Below are 26,326 nucleotides of genomic sequence, written 5' to 3' on the forward strand. Positions count from 1 at the left end.
AGAAGTTATAATCTGCTGCAGGGACGAGACACACACTGAGAGCAGGTGAATATAACACATTTCAACACATCAATATGGTGAAGTTAAAACTCTAGCCTTATACAAACATACACATTAAAACTGTCAGAAAGCCTGTCATAGGAACTAATGTTGTTTCCATACGTTCCAGTTTCAGTGTAGTGCAGAGACAGAGACTGTTTAATAAATGGATCTCTGTAAAGAATCTCTTCTCCAGCTCCTGATTCTCTGACAGGAAGCCTGTCCATAATCGACCTCCTCTGTCAGAGGAACTGAATTTGTAGTGAGGATTCATTACAGCAAAAACAAACACCTGACTGTGTAAAACACATATTATTTCTGGGGGGTGAGGGAGGTGAAGTGTGAAGATGTACTTGTGAAAGCAGTGACTAACTTTTAACTTCTGATAATGTGGGTAAATGGGTAAACTCCACTGACATCACTGAAATCTTTTAAAGACACACGGAAAATCACCGTTTATAGTCAGAAACACAGCAGCGTCAGCTGGTCATACCCTCACTGGCCAATTTATTAGGGTTATTTATTATTATTATTATTATTATTATTATTATTATTATTACCTATTATCTTGTTACTGGAACACTATACTATTATCATTACTGGTTATATTATATATGGGCATTGATGATATTGTGAAGTTGTTTAATGTTTTTTGTATTCTACTGTATTTCTCCATGTGTTCTCTAAGGACTTTTATTTTGGTATTGTGTCCTCCGTGATGGAGGGTGATGTAATGGGAAGGGAAACATGGGAACAAAGAAAGGGAGAGTGCTCTCCTCCCAGTTCTAGGCCTTTTGCTCAATAAAAGTTACCAGCCGTCCATATTTTCAAGTCCATCGTCTTTATTCAGATCAATCCACAGGCAGCTAAATCCCATGCCTTACAATACTATGATACTATTATAATAGAATACACTATATGAATAATAATTCTTATTTAAAAATTCAGGTTTCATAATTTTTGCTATTCATCATCCTCAGAAACATTTTCCTGGTCAGAAGCTGCAGTACTCGCCTATAGAATGAATTTAAGTTGGGAATGCTGGTGCAGCAGGTTGTGTTATCTCTAAAAAGAAAGTGTAAAAAGAATATATTGTGGTGCTCAGGTTTGCTCTGGACCACTAGTGATGTTCCTCACATGAGAAGAAGGCGCTGTGCTGTGATCAACTTCAGAAAACATTTTATACTGGTTAAGGTAACATTTTTGTTACTATTATGGTCTGTACTGTGAATCATCTCAGTGTAATAAGTTCATTCTAATACACACTAATGTCAAACTATTGTCTAGTCTTATTCACTTATTTGGGTCAAATTTATCAAAGAATTATGCAAAAAAAAACTCATTAGACTTGTACACTGACACACACATGGTAGTGACAGTTTTAGAGGCCTGAGGACAGAGAGAAGTTGGCAGTTGTGGTTTAGCTTCTTTTTTTTGTCTGTTCAGCAGTGAAGAAGGGGAGGAGGTATGAAGCTGGATGTGTTAAAGCAATAACTCTGACTACAGATCACAATGTCATCTGCAAACATTATTGTCCAAGGAGACTCCTGTCTGGCCTCCTTTGACAACTGGTCCATCACCATAGCAAACAGGAAGGGGCTCAGAGCCGATCCCTGATGCAGTCCCACCTCCACTTTGAACTCCACTGTCTGACCTACAGCACACCTCACCACTGTCCTGCTCCTCTCATACGGCAGACATTTTCCACTGTTCATAGGAGCCTGTGTGAGTCAGGCCTTTATGGTCAAATTGTGGCAAAGAAACCATTACTTCAGAAGAGACTTGGTTGGACCAAGAAACACAAGGAATGGACATTCCTGAATGTGTGAAGCATGGAGGAGGAGGTGTGATGGTGTTGGGGTGATTTGCTGGTAACACTGTTGGTGTCAAAATTGAGAGCACAATTAACCAGCATGGCTACCACAGCATTTTGCAGCAACATGCCATCCCATCTAGTTTGTACCTGTTGAGGCCATCATTTGTTTTCCAACAGGACAATAACCACAAACATATAAGAGTTATATGTTCAAGAAAGAGAGTGATGTAGTGCTGCATCAGATGACCTGAGTTCCACACTCACCTGATCTAAATCCCATTGAGGTGGATTGTGATGATTTGGACTGGAAAGTGAGTGAAGAGCAGCTAACAAGTACTCAACATCTCTGAGCAAAAGGTGGCTACTTTAAAGAATCAAAATTATATTCTGGGTTATTTAACATGTTTTTGTGGGCTACATAATTCCATATTTTATACTGTCAATTTCAACATCTTCAGTATTAATATACAAAGTTGAATACAAAGGAGAGCAAAAAACATTGAATAAAAAGGTGTATACAAACTTATGATTACAATGAAAACAATTGCAAAAGCATCAAACAATTTGCCAAAAAAAAACAACAACCCAGCAACACTAGAACATTATGCTATGACAGGGATCCAGACACCACAACTGACATTGACAACTTTTACACTGAACTGAACGTTCATGTGTCAGAATCTACATACAAGACGAGTCATAATCAGACATTGTGGTGGGTATCTCTCTCTCTCTATCTATCTCTTTCTCTCTCTCTCTCTCTCTCCCACTCGCTCACTCTGTTACAACACAGGAAGTGGTAAAGCTTTAACACACACCTCTGCTCTGTCAGTCAGTCAGTCATTAGAGGGACAGGATGGAGCTCAGTCCACTCTCTGTGATGCTCTGTGAGTAAATGTTCTCTTTGTGTCTTCATTAGAGTGAGTGGTGGGGTATAAAGTTGTTCATCTGCAGTCTGAATGTCCTGAGTGATGATCTTATTGTGTGATTAGGACATTGTGTGTACTTCAGCATGACTGCTCAGGTGGATCAGTGTCTCCATATCTGTTATGAGAAGGGTTTAGTTTGATGTGTATCTACTCTCAGTAACTATGATAGTTCAACAGGTAAGAGTACAAGTAGAGCGAGTTTAAAACACAGGGTTTAATCTAATGAGAGTAAATGAGTCTTTATTGTTGGAATTTGTATCTGATGGTCTCCTTCTGGTGGTGTTTCCTGTATAGTCTACATTTCCGTTTTTGTTTCTATTATGGACTGTACAGGGAAACATGTGCACTCTAATACACACTAATACCAAACTAATGTACATCACATTTTTAAAATACACTTCTCACATTCATCATTCTTCAAACACTTCTCATTAGTCCTGTACACACAGAGCAGTGACAGTGTTAGAGGCCTGAGAACAGAGAGCAGTGTGCAGATGTGGTTTCTTTTTCTATTTTCATGTAGTGGTGGAAATTTAGCTGTGAACAGTAAAAGGGGAGGGGGTGTGAAGATGGATGTGTTATAGCAACAACTAGCTTTTTCTTTTTTAACTGTTGATAATGAGGGTAAATTTAACTCTTCTGACACTCATTGAACTCTTTTAAAGCCAAACAGGAGACAAAACAACTATTCAGAGTGATAAGATTTCAGAACATATCCTCACTGGCCATTTTATTAGGAACAACTGGTTTATTAGGAACAACAACCGGTTATACACTGATCAGCCTTATGATCAGTGTATAACCGATCAACATTATGACCATCTGCCTAATTATTGTGTTGCTCTCCCGTTTGCTGCCAAAACAGCCCTGACCCATTAATCACATGGTGGAACCAGAGTCTTCTGGATGTGCTAAAAGTTTTAACAAAAGCATTTTAGCATTAACAAGAACTTCTGAGAAAATACCTAATAACGTTGCCATTTTTGTTACTATTATGGTCTGTTCAGGGATACTTGTTCCCTCTAATACAGATTAATACCAAACTAATGCACAGCCTTTAAAAAGATCACAAATCATTATTTATTAATAATTACTAATTATTATTTCTATTTTAAAAATAATAGCAATGCATGTGCAAAAACAAACACTTTTCCTTAGTCCTGTACACACAGAGCAGTGACAGTGTTACAGACCTGAGAACAGAGAGCAGCTCGCTGGTAAACATTCAGGTGTGAAGAAATGAAGGTGTGAAAAATATGTGCAGGGGTGAAAATGTGCATGTGAAAGCAATAGCTCTCTTTTATTTCAACTTTTTAATGTTTTAATGTGGATAAATTTAACTCCACTGACACTTATTGAACTATGGTAAAGCCAGGACATCTTCAAAAAGAGAAAATATTGTATAACCTACAGTAACATTTTGTTACTATTATGGTCTGTACTGTTAAGCATCTTAGTGCGATAAGTTCAGTGTAATACACACTAACACCAAACTATTGTCTAGTTATTTTTTTTACTAATTTACTAATTTGTGTCAAATCTATCAAAGAATTATGCAGAAAGAAACACTTCTTGTTAGCCTTGTACAGTGACACACAGAGTGCAGTGACAGTTTCTGAGGTGTGAGAACAGAGAAGTGTCTTCCAGTTGTGGTTTAGCTTCTTTTTTTAATTCAGGGTTGTTCAGCAGTGAAGAAGGGGAGGAGGTGTGAAGCTTGATGTGTCAAAGCAACAACTGACTTAAAACCTTTCAACTGTAAACTCTAGGTGGATAAAGGTCACCAAACTGACACTTATTGTGTTGTTTTAAAGCCAAAAGTTGATCAGACTGAAAATGTTTGCTTGTTGCTTGCATTCAGGGTTTGATTCCAAATTCTGAGCCTCACACCTGAATCATGCACAAAACAATAGAGTCAAAGTCAAAGTCAAAGTCAAAGAAGCTTTATTGTCACTTCAACCATATATAGCTGATGCAGTACACAGTGTGAAGTGAAAGAACGTTCCTCCTGGACCAGAGGTGCTACACAGAACAAAAACAAAGTACAGGTGATGCAGACAAACATAGAGCTATACTATTCCTACTAGGAGCATTCTCTAGAAACTAAACATACAACATAAGTGCACAAGACAGATGACAAGACAAAACAGTGCAGACAGACAAGACATATAATGCTGACTATTGTGCAAAAAACAGTGTTAACAGTGGATGCACAGACGTATAGAAACAGGTTAGGACAGTGAATATATCAGTAGAAGTAACAGAAGTAATTAAGTTAAAACAGATACATGTAATTAAAGCGACTAAGTGAACAGTTTAAAATATTTAAAGTATTTATAAAATATTCAAAGTGTAAACAAGATCAATGTAAGTGATGTGTGCATGTAAACAGGACAAATTTTGTGTGTGTGTGTCCAGCTCGGTTCAGTTCTATTGTTGAGACGAGCTCTCTGTTGTGTGTGTGTGTGTACAACATCATGTCCAGCACAGTTCAGTTCTCTGTTGAGAACAGTTCTCGGTTGTGTGTGTGTGTGTGCATGGGTGCGTGTGTGCATATGTGTGTGTGTGTGTGTCCAACTCAGTTCAGATCTCTGTTGAGATACCTGATTACCTGAGGAAAGAAGCTGTTCAACAGTCTAGTTGTGCGGGTCCGAATGCTTCGGTACCTACCAGAAGGGTGAAGAGTGTGTGTGAGGGGTGTGTGGGGTGTGTAAGAGTGTGTGTGAGGGGTGTGTGGGGTCATCCACAATGCTGTTAGCTTTACGGATGCAGCGTGTGGAGTAAATGTCCATAATAGAGGGAAGAGAGACTCTGATGATCTTCTCAGCTGTCCTCACTATCCGCTGCAGGGTCTTGTGATCCGAGATGGTGCAGTTCCCAAACCAGGCAGTGATGCAGCTGCTCAGGACACTCTCAATGGTCCCTCTGTAGAAGGTAGCCAGAATGGGAGGTGGACGATGAGCCTTCCTCAGCCTTTGCAGGAAATAGAGATGCTGCTGGGCTTTCTTGGTGATGGAGCTGGTGTTGAGTGACCAGGGAAGGTCCTCTGCCAGGTGAACACCAAGAAATTTGGCGCTCTTGACAATCTCCACATTGGACCTGTCATTGTTCAGTGGAGAGTGGTCACTCCGTGTTCTCCTGAAGTCAGAAGTAGAAGTAGAGATGCATTTGATTAGAATCAGCTTTGTCATTGTGCATAGTACACATACAAAGCCAGGGAAATGCAGTTAGCATCTAACCAGAAGTGCTTAAGTGGTATATTTACAATAAATTACAAATAAATATATAAAGCTATGAGGAGGTGATGTGTACAGAGGAATGGATATCTTTTGAAAAGGAAGTTCAGCAGGTATTATAAATAGTGATATACTGTATGGGGTCTAAATATGTATTTACAAACAATGGGCAGTGGTGAAGACATGTTTAGAATATTACATGCTGAAGTGGATATACTTACATATACACTATATTGCCAAAAGTATTCGCTCACCCATCCAAATAATCAGAATCAGGTGTTCCAATCACTTCCATGGCCACAGGTGTATAAAATCAAGCACCTAGGCATGCAGACTGTTTTTACAAACATTTGTGAAAGAATGGGTCGCTCTCAGGAGCTCAGTGAATTCCAGCGTGGAACTGTGATAGGATGCCACCTGTGCAACAAATCCAGTCGTGAAATTTCCTCGCTCCTAAATATTCCACAGTCAACTGTCAGCTGTATTATAAGAACGTGGAAGTGTTTGGGAACAACAGCAACTCAGCCACGAAGTGGTAGGCCACGTAAACTGACGGAGCGGGGTCAGCGGATGCTGAGGCGCATATTCCGAAGAGGTCGCCAACTTTCTGCAGAGTCAATCGCTACAGACCTCCAAACTTCATGTGGCCTTCAGATTAGCTCAAGAACAGTGCGCAGAGAGCTTCATGGAATGGGTTTCCATGGCCAAGCAGCTGCATCCAAGCCATACATCACCAAGTGCAATGCAAAGCGTCGGATGCAGTGGTGTAAAGCATGCCGCCACTGGACTCTAGAGCAGTGGAGACGCGTTCTCTGGAGTGACGAATCGCGCTTCTCCATCTGGCAATCTGATGGATGAGTCTGGGTTTGGCGGTTGCCAGGAGAACGGTACTTGTCTGACTGCATTGTGCCAGTGGGATGTGATTCGGAATGGGATGTCACTTAAGTTCATATGCGAGTCAAGGCAGGTGAGCGAATACTTTTGGCAATATAGTGTATACACCAATCAGGCATACGTGCAGTGAATAACACTGATTATCTCCTCATCATGGCACATATTGATATGTATCTTGGAGAGGAAAATAAACCAATAATATAAAAGGTCTTCAAAACTACTCATGATGTCACCTCAAGAGTAAATTCATATAGACCTGAAAAATGATCCTACAGGAGCTAGCCCAGCAACTAAAAAGCCAGTGTGTCAGGGAGGGCATCTGGTGTAATACCTATGCTAAAATCAATGTTGGAAAGATGATCTGCTGTGGCGACTCTGAACAGGGAGCAACCAAAAGAACAAAAACAACATTGGATATAAAATAATACAATTAATTCATTCGGTAATTTCATGTGGAGTCTACCAACAGAGTTGAGAAGCAAGGGAGTGGAACCACTTTTAAATGAGAAAATGGACCAGAATCTTTTACTCCAGCAAGTGTGTACAAACCTTTAATAAAATGAAACTTTATATTTAAAAGAGCCTGGTCAATGACCTATTAAAATCTAAAGAATAGCAAAAGTAAAGTAAAGTAAAATAAAAATAAAATAAAATAAAATAAAATAAAATAAAATAAAATAAGATAAAATAAAAATAAAAGCAAAGTATATATTTGGTTACTTTGTGCAATAATCTAAATTAAACACTTTCATGAGCAGAAAAGTGACCTTTGTTTAAATCATATGAATCAAGTTATTGCATATTTATTATTTAGAGAGGTTAAAATGTATTTTTTTTACAGATGGTAGTTTAAATTTCCTGAATATGATTTAATCTTGTGGGTTCTGTGTGTCTAAAATGTTCTGTTTTCATTAGCAGACTGAATATTTTACATATTTATGTCATGTTCTGTTTCTGTTTCCTTTTTAGTGCTGATTTCACTTATACCAGTGGCCCAGGCTCAAGGTGATTTATATATAGTTTACCCTTTATATTGTCTCCATGTTTTATTTGTTTTATTTTGAAGTTGAAAAGGTTGTGCACAATTTGTTAATTTGTTCCTGGTTTATTAATACAGTTTTCATGGTTCTAATCGAAGTATGGCTGCAACATTAGATTTGAATAATAAGCTCAAATAGTTTTATGCTGCTTAAATGTCTTAACACATTAAATCTAAAACAATTTTATATGTAATTTTATTGACAGCCACACAAGAGAACAACTGCCATAACTAGTGCTAAATAATATGCTCCATGATGCCCCTGATTTCTTAATATTAAGCAATATAAACAAGCCTCATTATCTTCTCTTCACTTGACTGATGTCTGTACACACGAACACAGCTGGGAAAATAATCCCTGATTCACTTCTGTTCTGTTGGCTATATTTCTAGTTATTATTGTCTTTGTATTCGGTCATTTAAATATTTAAAACATTTAAAACTTGTTCTGCTGTCATCTGTATAAAATGTGTAAGCATTGCAGACATGCTGACCGCCACTATCCATTTACAGTTCTTTGAAATCTAGCTGTAGATACTCCTAATACATTTTTTCTAGTTTGCCTTACATATATTCATTAATTAGAATATTTATAGAATTTTTACTTACATTTTTCAAAAAGCCAAAAGTTAGATTGAAATGTGTAGTGACCCTCAAATGTGTGTTAACTGTGTCTTTAAGGTGAATGAAAATGTTCTCTCTCATGAATTTTGAAAATTTTGTTACATAGATAATAAACTGAATACCAGCCGTGTAAGAAAACATACAACTGTAACATCTTGTATCAAATTTTATATATAAATGTCTGTTTTAGACACAAAGCATCTGTTAGACACAGTGAATCTACTGCTTATGTAGTAAAGCGAAAAGCAGCTCTGACTCCTTCATTTCATACCAACAGCAAAACCCAAACTGACTGTGAGAGTGAATCCTCAGAGCTCCATCTACACTGGAGACACCGTCACTCTGAGCTGTGAGCTGCAGCAGGAGACTCAATGGGAGTTTCTCTGGTACAAAAATAAACAGTGGTTACAGAATCTGAACAATAAACAAGAGAACACACTTAAAGTGACGGTCGATAATGCAGGAGAAACAGAGTACAAGTGTCAAGCACGCAGGAGAAACCATGACCACTACTCCTACACAGACCTCAGTGATCCTGTCAAGATTACAGTGAGAGGTATAACATGATTGTTTCCTCTTTTCATCACAGGTTTGTTAGAAGGGATAAGAATAATATGATTTTCATTCCTTTTTCATCCCAGAATGTCAAAATAATCTTCAAATACACATCTTTAAAAGTTTTTGTTCTTTGTGGCTGGGGAGATCCAATGCAACTGCTATAACTTTATGTCTTCCAACATGTAAAAGTCTTCAGGACAAAGGAGTTTATGTTTTGTAGTTTTATTGTAACATATATTTATATATTTATTGATTAAAAGTGTGAATAAAAAGAGACACTGGTGAGAAAGCAGTTATAATATAATATATTTGGGACATGTCCCCACCAGACCACCAGAAGACAACTCTACACATATATTTTGAACTGTTGCTGTTATGTTTTTGTTTACATTGCCATGTGGGTTTTTGTTCTGATTCATGTCTTGTCTCTGCCACTGTCCTATCATTGTTGCTCTAAAGTGTCTGGATTTTAAGCCCCTTTGTCACATTGTGTCTTTGTCTTGCAGCTGTTGTTACCTCTGTGTGTTTATTATGCCATGGCTCTGATGATAGTGTTTGTTTTTGCTTTGTTTCTATGTCACAGTTTTATAGTTTTCTATGTAAATAACTTCTACACTTGTATCTGCCTCCAGCCCCATAATGTGACAAGAACAGGAACTAACTTATTTTGCAGACATTACACAACAGTAACTATAACTATAATTGCATGAAAAATACAGTGTGTCATTCATTAATACATTACACTGTAATCACTGGAACATTGCAGTGGTTTAGATGGAATAAAACACATGAGGACATGCAATTATAGGAATGTATAGATGTGGTGTTTACATTAAAAACAAACATTTCAGAGTTAATATTAACAGATCTCATGGTTTATATAGAAGAAATGTATCTGTATATTAACTGATAGAGTTAAAAAAAAATGCAAACTCTTCATTATTTCTCTATTCCTATATCATCAATATCAATACACCATGATGACAAATTCATCACAAATCTGACTATTTAGATGCTCTATTATTTTTCTACAGCAATACCTAAACCAGTGGCATCCATTAATCCTGATAATCACGTGTTCAGTGGAGAGACCATCACTCTGAGATGTGACATACAGGATAAAAGTGTCTCTAGTCGGCAGTACAGCTGGTATAAAGATGCTTCACACAGTCCTGTCAGTAGTGGACAGGTGTACAGAATCAGTGGTGTTGAAGTGACCCACACAGGTAAATACACCTGTAGAGGAGCAGAGAGAGGAGGTTCACGCTCCTCACACTCCAGTAATCCTGTTACACTGACTGTATCAGGTGAGTGTGTGAGGATTTTTAATTCTTATGTTAACATTATTTTTTCGGGTTCAGATTTTGAGCTGTCAGTAACTGAGTCCCTGTTTCTTTAATGTTGACTTTCACTTCCCTGTCTAGTAGACACCAATTTCTTTTACAAGAATCATTATCATGTCTTTTTCAGTAGTATCTGGGTTTTATATTAAGTTTTCAGTATAATTGTCAGTCTGATTAATAGAACACAGTGAACATTAAGAAAGAAGAAAGTAACATCACCTAAGGGTGATGCCTCTCATGACATTTAAATACAAGCCTCATTATCTTCACCTGATCGTGATTCACTTCTGTTGGCTATATTTCTAGTTATTAATATGTATCTGTAAGGACTCGCTGGATGCAGGAGAGTTAGAATCCATGTGCGGATCTTTATTGAAATCAACAGGCAGAATCGTAAACGGCAAGGCAGGCAAAAAGGTCAAAACCGGAAAAGCAATAACTAGGTGAACAAAACCAAAACAGAATTCGAGAATCAGAAAAACAGGCAAGGATCATACACATCAATATCAATCAGAACTCCCTCTAGGAACACCTTCAGGTGTTCTACGCCGGGGGGCGACCCCTGGGACGAGGAGTGGGCCTATTAGGGAAGTTAAGGTGGAACTCTTCGGTGAGAGAAGGGTCCAGGATATCTGAAGCATTCACCCAGCAGCGCTTCTCCGGGCCATACCCCTCCCAGTCAACTAGATACTGTAGCTGTCCAGCGTGGCGGCGTGAGTTCAATAGCGCACAAACCTGGTAGGCTAACGTGCCATCAATGTCCAGGGGCGGATCCAGAGGTGAAGTGGTGGAGCCGGTGGGCTCGTGATAGAATTTGAGCAGGGACACGTGGAAAGTAGGAGAGATGCGGTAGGCTGGGGGTAGCTCTAGGCGGTAGGAGACTGGGTTAATTTGCTGGACAATCTTGAATGGGCCGATGAATCGGGGACTGAGCTTCTTACATGGCAACATGAGTCTAAGGTTCTCAGTGGATAACCATACCTTCTGGCCCACTTGGTATTTGTGCTGAGGGCATCGCCGGCAGTTCGCCTGGATCTCCTCTCTCCTCACCGCACTCAGGAGTCTCACATGGGCCCGTTCCCAGACCTCCTGACTCCTTCTAGACCAGTCCTCCACACTTGGGACACAAGTATGTTTTCCAGACCAGGGGAATAGTGGAGGCTGATAGCCTAGAATACACTGAAATGGAGTCAGCCCAGTGGATGAATGACGTAAAGAATTCTGGGCATATTCGGCCCAGGGCAGGAACTCACTCCACCCTTGCTGTTCGCGGCTGCAGTAGGTCCAAAGGAATCTCCCCAGTTCTTGGTTGAGACGTTCTACTTGGCCATTGGACTGTGGGTGGTAACCAGAACTCAGGCTGACGCTGTTGAAACGGTGGTATAAGTTGGCAAAACCCAGAAAACATTGCAGGTCATTGACAGTGGCAGGCTCTGGCCAGGCTGTGATCACCGACACTTTACACTGCACCATGTCCACCCCCGGTGAGAAATGACATAACCCAGAAAAGTCATGGATGTCTGGTAAAACTCACACTTCTCCAGCTTGGCATACAGATGATGTTCTGCAAGACGACGGAGGTGGACTCGAACGTGTTTGATGTGCTTTTCATGGTCGGGGGAGTAGATGAGGATGTTGTCGATGTATGCGATGACATAGTGGTTCAGCATATCTCTGAAGACCTTGTTAATCAGAGACTAGAATACAGCAGGAGCATTCGTGAGGCCATAAGGCATAACCTGGTACTCATAGTGATCAGATTGTAGGCATTGCATAGATCTAATTTGGTGAATATCTTGGCCCATTGGAGCTGTTTGAGGGCTGTAGGCACGAGTGGCAGAGGATAGGGGTAGAGAACTGTGATGGCATTCAGTCCCCAATAATCAATACATGGCCGGAGGCCACCATCCTTCTTTTCAATGACGAAGAAGCCTGCTGTGGTGGGGGACATAGATGGCTGGATATATACTGCAGCGAGAGCTTCTTGTATATATTCCTCCATAGCTTACTTTTCTTGAATGGAGAGAGGGTAAAATTTACTCTTAGGTGGTATGGCATGAGGTAGAAGCTCAATGGCGCAGTCCCATGGCTGATGTTGGAGAAGCTTGGCTGCTCTCTCTTTGCTGAATACCTCCTTGAGGTTGTGATATTCCCTGGGAAGAGTGGTGGTGGTCATGGCGATGGGGCTTTTGATGTACGTAGAACAACATGGACGTAGAAGATGGAGTTATTGTGGCAGTGAGAAGACCACTTCAAGATGTCTCCTTCCCTGCAGGAGATAGTTGGATCATGGAGCTGTAGCCAAGGAAGGCCTAGAACGATAGGATTGGATGGAGACGTGATAACATAGAAGGCGATGGTCTCATGATGGAATAATCCAATCTGTAGATCAATGGAGATTGTCTGATGGCGAATTAGGCCTTCCCCTATGGGCTGGTTGTTGATAGCAGTGACTTTAAATAGAGGTGTGCACGGAATGACGGGAATGTTGAACCGCTGAACCAGGTGATGATCAATGATGTTAACGGCGGACCCAGAGTCGATTAGCGCTGTGGCATGGAAACGTGTCAGTGAGGGATATATGAGTCTCTACCTTGGCTGCATTCATACACTCTGTGGCCTGGTTTCCCACAGTAGAAGCAAAGCTGATGCTGGACGCAGCATTCTCGTTTCTCAGCGGAGACTCAAGCCCGTCAGAGTTGCATGGGTCTGAAGAAATCTGTCTTGTGGCTTTCTAATGTGTGGCGGGCTTTGGTGCAAGCAGGCTGATGCTGGCGGCGCAGATTATCGAGGCGAATGGTGGTGGTGATATACTGAGACAGAGAGACGTTAGTATCTCAGCACGCCATGTTAGCTTTCAGTTCCACGTTAAGTCCTTCATGAAAAAAAGCCAAGAATGAAGGCGCGTTCCACCCCGATTGTGCCGCCAATGTGCGAAACTTGATTGCATAATCCGCCGTTGGCACAAGTCCAGTAGTTGAACTGAAATGTCTTTCCCCCACGCTGGGTATTCGAACACTTCCTTAATTAGGTTGGCGAAATAGTTCGCTGACGTTTTAACTTGGGATTCGGAAACTCAGACAGCCGACGCCTAATCCAGTGCTTTGCCCATGAGTAGCGAGAGTATAAAAGCACACCTTGTAGATTCTCTGCCATAGGCTTCTGGTTGTTGGCTGAAGAAGTTGTCACACTTGCGCAGAAACCCTCGGCATTTGTCAAATGAGCCATCTCTTTTCTCCAGAAGAGCGAAGTGGGGTAGCACTTGCCACGGGGTGGCAAGAACTCAAGGCTGGCGTGGCTTCAGTAGATTGGCTAGCTGGCTGTAGCTGGAGTTGTTGGTTGGCAGCTCTCAGCGAATCCACTTCTGTTTGGTAGGCTTGGATGAGGACACGCTGTTGCCACAGAGCCGTTGGACTCATGTCCGGCGAAGGACAAAAACCAAAACAGAAACCAAGAATCATAGAATCAGGAAAACAGGCAAGGATCATTCACATATATATCAATCAGAAGAATATAGTAACAGCAAGGTTTGGCACGAGACTCAGGGAAATGATTTTTTGCACTGGGCCAGAGGGAGCATGCTGCTTAAAAGCCCTGAAAATCTAAAACAACATGAACACAGTCAATATTTGGGTGTTGGCTCCCTCTGGTGGTCTGGACCTGTGAACACCATGACAGTATGGTGATTCAAATACTTTACCATATTTTACTTTTATAATATTAAATATTCTGCCATGGCTTTACTGTAGGAAGTCATGTTTTGCTCATTACAGATATGTTCAGATGTTGGTTAGGATTTGTGCAGGATCCATAAAAATCAAAAATCAAAAAACAATCTAAAATCAGTAAATACAGTGTTTCTACACTTCAATCCAATCATGAATTTTATTACATAGAAAATACTGAATATCAGCAGTGTAAGAAAACATGCAACTGTAACATCTTGTATCAAATGTTAAATATAAATGTTTGTTTTAGACACAAAGCATCTGTTAGACACAGTGAATCTACTGCTTATGTTGTAAAGTGAAAAGCAGCTCTGACTCCTTCATCATTTCATACCAACAGCAAAACCCACACCGACTGTGAGAGTGAATCCTCAGAGCTCCGTCTACACTGGAGACACCGTCACTCTGAGCTGTGAGCTGCAGCAGGGGACTGGATGGAGGTTTCATTGGTACAAAAATAATCAGTGGTTACAGAATCTGAACAGTGAACAAGAGAAAACCCTTGACATAACAGTTAATAATGCAGGAGAAACAGAGTATAAATGTAGAGCATACAGGAGAAACTACTACAGCTACTATAACACTGACTACTACTACTACTACACAGAGTTCAGTGATCCTGTAAAGATTACAGTAAGAGGTATGTCATGATTTTTTTCCTCTTTTCATCACAGGTTTGTTAGAAGGGGTTAGAAAAAATATTGCTTAATTATTATTATTATTTGTTGTTATTCCAGAATGTTTAAAATTTTGAAATACATATGTTTAAAAATATTTCTCATTTGTGGCTGATGAGATTCAGTTTTATTTAACAAATAAAAAAATTGAGGTTAAGCTATAACTGTATATTTTTTTGACATTTACAAGTGTTCAGGACAGAGGAGTTTATGTTTTACAGTTTTGCTGGAACATGAAAAGCTACATGGTTTATATATATGTATATTCATTAAAACTGTGAATAATTTATAATGTAAGTAATTGTCAGGGATATTTGGAACACGTTGCCACATGGGTTTTTGTTTTGATTCATGTCTTGTCTCTGCCCCTTTGCTGTCATTGGTTGTTGTTCTAAAATGTCTTGTTTATACTCACCTGTTTTCAGTTTTTCCTTTAACCCTTTCAGACCTGAATTATGTTCCAATGATGAAAAAAATAAAAGAATGTTATTTTCCTACCTGGAATACACCTAAAAACAAGAGTCAGAAAAAAAAATTAAAATATAAAATGTTTATAATTGCTTTTTAAAATGTCCACTGCAGTGGACGGTGGGTCATAACAGATGTAAAATAATGCCATTTGAACAGAATTTGTTTTTTTTTGTTTTTTTTTTTTTATTTCTGGAGCATAAACTTAAGGTAAAAACGCTATTGCAAGATGTCAGGCTTTTTATGTGATTACTTACCAACAATCATATTTAACAATCAAACAATAATATTTAACAGTTATCCCAGGAGAACAAGTGGTCGCCAGCTGATTCATTTAGTTGTTGTATTTAAAAATAAAAAATTTTTTAGAACTCTTTTAAAAGTTTTAAAACTAAACCTTATGTTGCACTACTACATTTTTAACTGCAGTTAAGGAATTCTGGTCTATTTTTGATAATCTTTTTTTCATTTTCATGTCTCAACAACAACTTCTTGCCCTATTAGTGGTACTGCCTCATCCCTGATGTCCCCTGAATTGGATAATAAAAATTACTTATATATCTATACCCTGCTGAACAAACATTTTTCATCTCATTATACAATATATTTAATGCAGCATTTGTCTGAACATGCTGTGATTGCTAAGCAAAATTGTATCTCACCTATCTTACCTTTTGTCTCATCATCTCCTGAATCCAAGCAGTTCTAATCAGATGGTTTATAAGAGGTTCATCAGTATTTGATGTATACTCTAATTCATTTACTGCATAGTAAATTAATATTAGCTATTTAAAAATGACAAACATATTTTCAGATCAAATTTTAGCTATAAAATATGTCCACAAATGTCCCAACCATGCCATACTAATACAAAACAATGATATCCCTTATGATACTCTTAAGACCTGATGTCCACTGAGATGGACATTAAACTTTAAAAAAAATCCTGTGCTCTACAACTTTGAATTGTTTTCAAATTGACTTTAAATATTATCACTTGATACTGTTAAAATTATAAACAGTGCAAATTGATAAAGCTACCATGGATATACAAAATAATTTTAAAGGTGAAAAGTGTGCTAACTCCAACTCTTGTTCAGTAGGTGAGCCATGGCTGTGTTGTGTGACTCATGAAGCTTGCTCATATTAAGTTAGGGGTCATAAGTTGATCGCAATTGGTTGATTAGGGGCCAATCAGTGACCTTGCATTTTTCAAAATCTGAAAAGATACATTTTTATTGGTTTACAGAGAAAACATGTGATGTCCATTCAATGGATGCAGGGTCTGAAAGGGTTCATTAGTCTGTGTATTTTAGCCCCTTTGTTTTAGCATGTCTGTCATCATTGTTTCACAATCCCACCACATCACTCAGTATTTTTCTATAATAGTGTTAGACAGTGTGTTTTTTTACTATGTCTATGCAATTATATGTGCAATGATAATCACCAGTCTCTACAGCTACATCCAGCTTACAGTGTGTTGTTTAAAAACATATTTTTAAGAATCAATTTGATCAGATCTCACAGTTTATGAAGAAAAAAAAGTATCTATAAATTAGCTGATAGAGTTAATAAAAAACAAACTGTTGCATTTACTATTCCACTATACCTATGTCATCATTTTACACAAATTCATCTTGACACATTATGTATCTACAGTAAGACCTAAACCAGTGGCATCTATAAATCCTGATAATCAGGTGTTCAGTGGAGAGACCGTCAATCTGACATATGGCATACAGGATGAAAGTGTCTCTAGCTGGCAGTACAGCTGGTATAAAGATGGAGACACATGAAAATGTGTAAAATGACATTCATGAAAAGTTTCTTACTGTGTATTAAATAAATCTAGAAAAGGAATCATCTCATATTTCCTGTGTAACAGAGAGACCACAGGCAGTACTGAGGGTATCTCCACAGAGCTGGCTGACTGAAGGAGAACCAGCCTTTCACTCACAGTACAGCAATCCACAGCCACTATGGATCACTGGTGAGGAAAATTAACTGTTGTGTTGAGGTGTAGAATAGAAAAGTCTGAAAGTAAGATCAGATTAATGCAGCATTTATTTTTTCAAATATATACATATCGCAATTTAATAATTTAATATTAAGCAGTTTCCCCCTGAGATTAATAAAGTAATTGATTCTCCCTAGTACTTAAGTTCTTTGAATCTTGAATCTGAATAGTCCTAAGTGCTGGTAGAGGATCATTGTCATGATTTTCCTTGTATTTCTCTGTATTTTTCTGATTTCTCCAACACTTGTCATTGGCTAATTTTTCTTGGTAACATACAGGAAAATAAAAATAATAACTTTACAGCAAATTCCTTGTGTTCTGCCTCAATATTTTACACATTTCCATCTTTAATTTTTATTTTACATGGCTCTTTTCTGTGTTTAAGGTGAATCTCCTCCAGTCTCTCTGATCATCAATCCCAGCAGAATTCAACACTTTACTAATGACTCTCTCTCACTGAGCTGTGAGGACCAGAGTAACTCTACTGGATGGACAGTGAGACGATACACACACAGTGAGAGAGTGTTAGATTGTTCACACTGGGGATCAGTTACAGGATCTACATGTAACATCAGCTTCCTCTCCACATCCTACACTGGAGTTTACTGGTGTGAGTCTGAATCTGGAGAAAACAGTAATCCTGTCAACATCACAGTGCATGGTGAGTCTTCATGTAGTGTGTTTAATGTTAAAGGAAAAGAAAAATGTTCTGAGTATGAATACATGTATGCTAGTAGTAGATATTAGTTTTACTGGTACCAGTAAATGATCATGGAATTGAATCAATATTCAGTATTCATATAATTCTGTACTGATGCATTCATAATTCAGTTGAATGTTTTCTCATGAGCTAGTGTAGGCAGTTTTCTACAGTTTTGAATTAAATACCTGCAGACTCCACAGGTTTAGAGGGCTTTAAGTTATATACAGATAAATTAGAGAACTTTTATTTATTATCTACAGACACATCATAATGTGTGGATTTCCTTGTTTGTGATTTTCTGTGTTCTAGATGGTGATGTGATCCTGGAGAGTCCTGTCCATCCTGTGACTGAGGGACATCCTCTGACTCTACGCTGTTTATATCACAACCCAAACCCCTCAAACCTCCGAGCTGATTTCTATAAAGATGGATCAGTTCTCCAGAACCAGACTACAGGAGAGATGATCATCCAAATTGTCTCAAAGTCAGATGAAGGTTTCTACCACTGTAAACACCCAGAGAGAGGAGAGTCACCCAAAAGCTGGATCTCAGTCAGATGTGAGAAACCTTTTGAGAAATCATTTTATTTGATTATCTTTTTATTAATACAGTTTCTTTTTTAAATGCCAAAATGCATTTTTTTCTCCTCAGTCTCAGGTCCTCGATCCAGTGGTTTAACATTAGGACTGGTTGTGGTTTTGGGATTTTTGTTCATCGCTTTTCTGATCTTAATGATCCTGTTGTGGTTCTGCAAAAGGAAAAAAGGTCTGATAACTGCTTTGGCTAATTATGTAAAACATAATTTCTAAAGAATAAAGCACATTTTGATGTATCACATGGTCATAGAAAATAACTAAAGGTTACTTCATGAATGCATAACTAAAAGTGTTGATGAAAAGATCTTATTTGGAATATTTAATTATTATTATAATTAATTAAAGGAAATTATTTCAAAATTATTTTGCTAAATATCATCCTGATACAGTGCAAGAAACCGTTTCAGTGTATATTATAAAAGAAAAAACATATTTGCATATATTAAATCTAGAAATATTAAGTGTAATGTTGTAAATACTACATAGTTAGATTACACATTAATATTATTATAAACACACAACAAACTTTAATATAGTCACCAAAGAACAGGCTTGGACGGGCTTGAGTCTGGAGATGTGGAACATAGGATGAATGCACAAGACCCTGCAGAGCTTCAGCCATACCGCCACAGGGTTGAGCACCTTGGAAATGGGGAATGGACCAACGAAGCGTGTTGCAAGCTTTCGGCAGATGACCTTCAGGGGCAGGTCTCTGGTCGACAGCCAGACCCTCTGGCCGACCTGGTAAGAAGGTGCTGGATGGTGCTTGCGGTTGGCCCACTGAGCAAAGCTTCTGGAAGACTTGAGCAAGGCTAAATAAGCCTTTCTCCAGATGCATCAACCTCGCCTGACCAGTCCCTGGGTAGAGAACAGCGGCGGTTGGTAACCGTAGGAGGCTTGGAAGGGTGTGAAGCCAGTGGCAGTCAAAGGTAGGGAATTGTGGGCATATTCAACCCACTCCAAGTTGGATGACCAAGACACTGGTTCCTCAGCACACAGGGTGCGGAGCCCTACCTCCAGTTCTTGATTCAGCCACTCAGGATGACCATTGGATTGTGGGTGGAATTTGGATGACAAGCTGATGGTAACCCCCAGGTGCTGTCAGAATTCATTCCAAAAATTGGAGCCACACTGTGGTCCCCGGTCCAAGACGCGGAGGCCATGAAGGTGAAAAACATGCTGGATCATGGGTTGGGCAGTCTCCTTGGATGACGGTAACTTGGGTAGGGCGATGAAGTGGGCCATCTTGGAAAATTGGTCGACAACAGAGAATGGCGATGTGACCGGTGGATGGAAGGAGGCCACTGACAAAGTCCATGGAGATCACAGGATCCATGGGAACAGGGAGAGGACAGAGGAACCCAGCTGGAGGGGCCTTGGGAGACTTGTGACATGCTGGGCGCAGGTGGGACATGCAGGCATGAAGTCCCAGATGTCCTTTCTAACCGAAGGCCACCAGAAACACTGTTGAAGGATGAACCAGGTTTGGGAAATGCCGGGATGGCAGAACAGGCAAGAATCATGGCACCACTGTAGGATTTGGGAATGGAGGTGATCGGTCATTAACAGCCTTCCCCCCGGACAGCCGTCAGGACCTGGAAGTTTGGAGGAAGGTTGCACCCTCCTCTCGAGATCAAGGTGGAGAGCGTTGACCTAACCCTAACCCTGACCATGACGGAGGATGAGAGGACATGTTCCACAACCTGTTCCTCTTTGCAGCCTAGGCAGTAGTGCAGAGTGAAGTTGAACCGCCCGAAAAAGCTCACGCTCGCCGATGCCATAGTTCTGCTAGGAGGGGTAGAGGCATCGTGAAAAGAAAGCGCAGGGGTGCTGCCAATAACAACCACCTGACAAACTCCTGCAAAAAAACAGAGATAAGGCGAAGCACAAAGCAGCAAAACATCACAGAACAAGGAGAAGTCTGAACCAATAGTTACCAGGGACAGAAACCGAGGAGAGCTAGCTAAACAGCAAAAGGTCCTTGCAAAGAAAGAGTCCAAGGCAACAAATCTGAACAGTGTAATCCAAACACAGCATGAGCAAAACTGTCCGAAATCCAGCCGAGAAGTGACAAGAAAAGAAGAACGGCAGAGGCCAAAGCAGAGTTCAAACATTCAGACATTTCCTCTTGCATTAGGAGATTTAACTATAGATTAACTCTATATAGTAAAGTACAGAAGTGTCTTGTAGAAACTAACACACTGCACTGTGTACAGGTGAAGCTGCAGCTGAGAGCAATGAAGCGACTTTTGGACACGTCTTGAAGAAAAATAATGCAAATATGATCAATGGTAGAGGATTTTCAATGCTGGGACATTAAATGGATTTATTTAAAAACAAAGTTAGCAGATAACGAAGTCTTCAGCACATTCAATCATTTGTTATATTAACATCCAGGTGTCTGAGGTCATAATCTAGAGACTGATAATGACTGATGTTATGACTGATGTATAAAAAAGCTAAAGATCATTGGGATGGTTTTGTTCTCAGATACTGCAGGCGCTGATGCTGGTGTGATTTATGCTGAGATCGAATTAAAAACAGCGAAAAAAGCAAAGAGAATAAAAGGTAGAGCAAAATGAATAAAACACTCTGTTGTGCTGTTATAGGAAAATAATCAGTGACAGTGTGGTGTGATGAAGCAGAGTTACAGCTTCAGAGTTTCTATACTGAAGGTGATTATTCACCCATTACAGCAGCATGTACAGTATAAACAGTCATTCTCTTATCAGCCTCTTGAAGTGAATAAGACAAAATCTGCTATCTATCCTGTTACAAAGCATAAAGTCCTCTGTCTTGATTTCTTATGATAGAAAATGTCCTAAATTTAACACCATGCTGACACAATAATGTCAGACTCCTTCCATAAATATTAAATAAACTTCTTACACAAAAGTCCATATTAACATGTTTTACATGTTTAAAAGTCCATATTACATACTTTTGAATAATAACATCACATCCCCCAAATAAAGTTTAAGGGATTAGAATGAGCACATTAATATAAACCTGTGTTTTGCAGCTGCACTTCTGTCAATTAATCAACACCTTCTGACCAATCAGAATCCAGAAGTCAACACTGCTGTGGTCTAAAGTATTTTAATTGTGTATGACTTAATATCTAGATCATATTCTTTGTAATAAATAAGATGATCTGTAATAGTTCAGGAGATTCATTCATGTTATCTGATTTCCACTAGAAAAGGCCAGTGTGGCTGATGATACTGTCTATTCAGAGATAAAGCACAACATGGAGGTAAGACTCATGACATGTATCTTAAAAGACAAACCAAACACCATGAAGAAAGATTTAAAAAGGTGCATTAAAGAGATTTAGCAGTTATAGTATCTATGTACACAAAACCCCACCTCACAGAATCTGTAAGAGTTCATCCATGTTCATTTGGATAGATAACTTTCCATCATCTCAGTCTACTTGGACAATTATGAAATAATTAACTAAGAACATACATAATACTGACAAAGCAAATAACTTAACTGATTTGTTGCCTCAGTCACTGATTCAACAAGTTAACTAGTTTGTGACACCAGTGACAGCAATAACAGGAGAAATGTATTTATTGTCTCTTTCTTTCTCTCTGCAGTGAGCCATGTGTCTATTCTGATTAAGCTACAGCTATCAGATAGATAGATAGATAGATAGATAGATAGATAGATAGATAGATAGATAGATAGATAGATAGACAGACAGACAGACAGACAGACAGACAGACAGACAGACAGATAGACAGATAGATAGATAGATAGATAGAACTTAAATATCAAAGGAAAATTCACAAATTACAGCAAATGATAGCATATGCAGTAAGAAATAATCAAGAGTAATAAAATAAATGTAATTTCTAATAAGTATTCATTAAAATGAAATAAATATAACTGTATACACCAGTGCAAGTATTAACAAGAGATATGCAGCAGATATGATCATCCACAATAAGCTGCATCAGTGTAATTATATAATGATTAGCAGCAGTGCAGTAAACAGAATCCCACCAACAGAAGCCCAATGCACTTATTTAAGGAACAGACACAATAACATCCTGGTACAGTGATGAACTATTCTCCTGTACCGGTCCTTGCTGCAGCTGTTTGACCAATAAGTCATGGAGGGGATGTGATGCATTATCCAGGATGGACACTAGTTTGTTAGTGTCTTCTTTTTCACAACTACATCATAACAGTTGAGGGAGCATCCCAGTACAGAGCCAGTCTTCTTTATCAGTGTGTTCAGCTTCCTTGCTTCTCCGACTCTAATGCTGCCTCCCCAGCATAATGCTGCAAAGAAGACAGCACTCACAACATCAGACTGGTAGAAGATCTCCAACATCTTACTGCAAACATTAAAGCATCTGATCTTCCTCAGAAAGTAGAGTCTACTCATCCCCTTCCTGTACACAGCAGTAGAGTCTACTCATCCCCTTCCTGTACACAGCAGTAGAGTCTACTCATCCCCTTCCTGTGCACAGCAGTAGAGTCTACTCATCCCCTTCCTGTACACAGCATTAGAGTCTACTCATCCCCTTCCTGTACACAGCAGTAGAGTCTACTCATTCCCTTCCTGTACACAGCAGTAGAGTCTACTCATCCCCTTCCTGTACACAGCAGTAGAGTCTACTCATCCCCTTCCTGTACACAGCAGTAGAGTCTACTCATCCCCTTCCTGTGCACAGAAGTAGAGTCTACTCATCCCCTTCCTTTACACAGCAGTAGAGTCTACTCATCTGCTTCCTGTACACAGCAGTAGAGTCTACTCATCCCCTTCCTGTACACAGCAGTAGAGTCTACTCATCCCCTTCCTGTACACAGCAGTAGAGTCTACTCATCCCCTTCCTGTGCACAGCAGTAGAGTCTACTCATCCCCTTCCTTTACACAGCAGTACAGTCTACTCATCCCCTTCCTGTACATAGCAGTAGAGTCTACTCATCCCCTTCCTGTGCACAGCAGTAGAGTCTACTCATCCCCTTCCTGTACACAGCATTAGAGTCTACTCATCCCCTTCCTGTACACAGCAGTAGAGTCTACTCATTCCCTTCCTGTACACAGCAGTAGAGTCTACTCATCCCCTTCCTGTACACAGCAGTAGAGTCTACTCATCCCCTTCCTGTGCACAGAAGTAGAGTCTACTCATCCCCTTCCTTTACACAGCAGTAGAGTCTACTCATCTGCTTCCTGTACACAGCAGTAGAGTCTACTCATCCCCTTCCTGTACACAGCAGTAGAGTCTACTCATCCCCTTCCTGTGCACAGCAGTAGAGTCTACTCATCCCCTTCCTTTACACAGCAGTACAGTCTACTCATCCCCTTCCTTTACACAGCAGTAGAGTCTACTCATCCCCTTCCTGTGCACAGCAGTAGAGTCTACTCATCCCCTTCCTTTACACAGCAGTAGAGTCTACTCATCCCCTTCCTTTACACAGCAGTACAGTCTACTCATCCCCTTCCTTTACACAGCAGTAGTCTACTCATCCCCTTCCTGTGCACAGCAGTAGAGTCTACTCATCCCCTTCCTTTACACAGCAGTACAGTCTACTCATCCCCTTCCTGTTTTCTAACAGAAAGTAAGTTAATTTTGTTGATGTACAAAACTTCACTGATGAATGAATTAAGATGAACGTAAATAGTGCTTTTTAAATATATGTTGCTTTTTCTATATTTTTATAAACATTTTTATTGTTCATATTTTTGTCTTTACAAATGACCTGATGCTTTGTAACTCATCTCACTGTGTTCATAAATGTCCTGATATGACTTTTTGTAGATTAAATAATGTTTGTATTAAAGTTTTATGCATGCACAATACCTATTTTAATAAAGCATTGGGAACAGAATCCAGATATTGTGCATTTATTGTGCAAATATTATTACATTTATTGTGCAAATCTCTGAAAGTAAATCTGGGTTCATGAACTGCAAAAACATTATTCTTACAATCCATATACTGAGACAGAGTATATATACTGAGTATATGAATCCATGTGCAGAATTTAACAGAGAACAACAGGATATAATCCAATACATCAGGCAGAGGCAAAAATCAGAAACAGGCAGGCATCAAATAACCAGAAAACAGCAAAACTCTTGGCCGACAAATCCAATACAGAAATCCAAAAAGGAAACAGAAAACCTAGGTCATAACCATTAAAAGCAAACAAGAACAATAAAACAAGGCTTGGTAACTAAGGAGAACTGACAATACTTCACACTAAGCTTAGCATGAGCATGGCTTAAATGGTTAAAGCACAGGAAGTGAACTGAGTGACTTAGTATTCAGTAAATGTTAGTATTCTGGTGAGGGTTCCCTTGGGTGGTGAAGAGGGGGAGGTGTGACTGAAGATGTTACAAATCTAACTATCATTAAATAGCTGAAGACACGCCCACAGTTCTTCTTAACTCTTGGTTGTTGTTGCAGTTCACAGGGACATTCTTGAGTGCTCCTATAAGGCCATTGCTCTCATGAGCATAGATTTTAGTAGGATAAGACAACATTAATAATCAAATAACCTCTCAACTTTTTGTTTGATGCTTTAACATTTAATTTGTGCTTTAATCTACTATTTAGCGATTTACTGCATAATGAACAATTAAAAGTCACCTAGATAAAGTCATCCAGCCTTGCAGCTCGTTTAGAACAGCCTTACACCCTCTCCGCCTTTACTCATTTGAAAAGGATCACAAATGTACATGTGTACTCAATCATATTCATCATACTCTTGTCCACTCTGCATCAGGACAATATCTTGACTGAAATTTGTTACATTTGGGTTGTCTGTAGAATTGCTAATGTATTATAAATGAGCATGCAGTTCAATAGAGGATAATTATAATTTAATCAAAAATAACACAGCCACAGATTTGATCCTATTAACATGAATGAAAATGCTTTGAAGATGTATATTTAAATATTATGATAAATCACATTTAACAGTTCAAATAAATCTCTGCCTGAGAAAAGTGTTTATTAAATGTGCATTTGTGCTTAAAGGCTTTTAGCAGATCAATAACCACAATAATGGTAGTGACCAGTAAGAAAGCAGGAAAGCATGACCATGGGATTACATTAACACTAAAGCTCTGACTGATTAAGACTGACTTTATAAGCGTGTCACAGTGCTGTCTCACAGTTCCAGTGACCCTGGTTCAGTCCTGAGGACGGATAACTATCTGTGTGGATTTTCTCCTGATCACCTATTCACTTGGCTTTCCTCCAGTCACATATTGCAATAAAGACATGGTTTTACATTCAAATATTGTATTCTTTTTTCCTTGCATGTGGAGAAAACACACAGAAATGGTGTTCACTATCCCCAATGTAGATGTCTATGAGATCAGTGAATTTCCTCTACTGTCACTGTCCTCAGTTGTATGTCCTCTTTTGTGGGTTTTAAAGAGAAACAGAAAGTATTTTAAGATTTTCTGGAAAGAGGAAGGAAGAGCAGATAATCAGCATGTAGTAAAACAGGACAGCACAGTATTAAAGCTTTAACACACCCATTGCTCTGTCAGTCATTAGAGGGACAGGATGGAGCTCAGTCCACTCTCTGTGATGCTCTGTGAGTAAATGTTCTCTTTGTGTCTTCATTAGAGTGAGTGGTGGGGTATAAAGTTGTTCATCTGCAGTCTGAATGTCCTGAGTGATGATC

General features: G+C 39.3%; 1 protein-coding gene across 1 annotated transcript in view; it reads left to right on the top strand.

Annotated features, from left to right (window-relative positions):
* Nucleotides 1-26,326, top strand: part of LOC131356321 (Fc receptor-like protein 5) — a 108,584-nt gene that overhangs the window by 29,235 nt on the left and 53,023 nt on the right. Inside the window, exon 7 of the mRNA XM_058395225.1 lies at nucleotides 7,881-7,916. Within this exon, the coding sequence (XP_058251208.1) occupies nucleotides 7,881-7,916 (36 nt within the window). The remainder of the gene's footprint in view (nucleotides 1-7,880; nucleotides 7,917-26,326) is intronic.

This window comes from Hemibagrus wyckioides, linkage group LG07 (genome assembly GCF_019097595.1).
Source record: "Hemibagrus wyckioides isolate EC202008001 linkage group LG07, SWU_Hwy_1.0, whole genome shotgun sequence".
In the NCBI taxonomy this organism is placed as follows: domain Eukaryota; kingdom Metazoa; phylum Chordata; class Actinopteri; order Siluriformes; family Bagridae; genus Hemibagrus; species Hemibagrus wyckioides.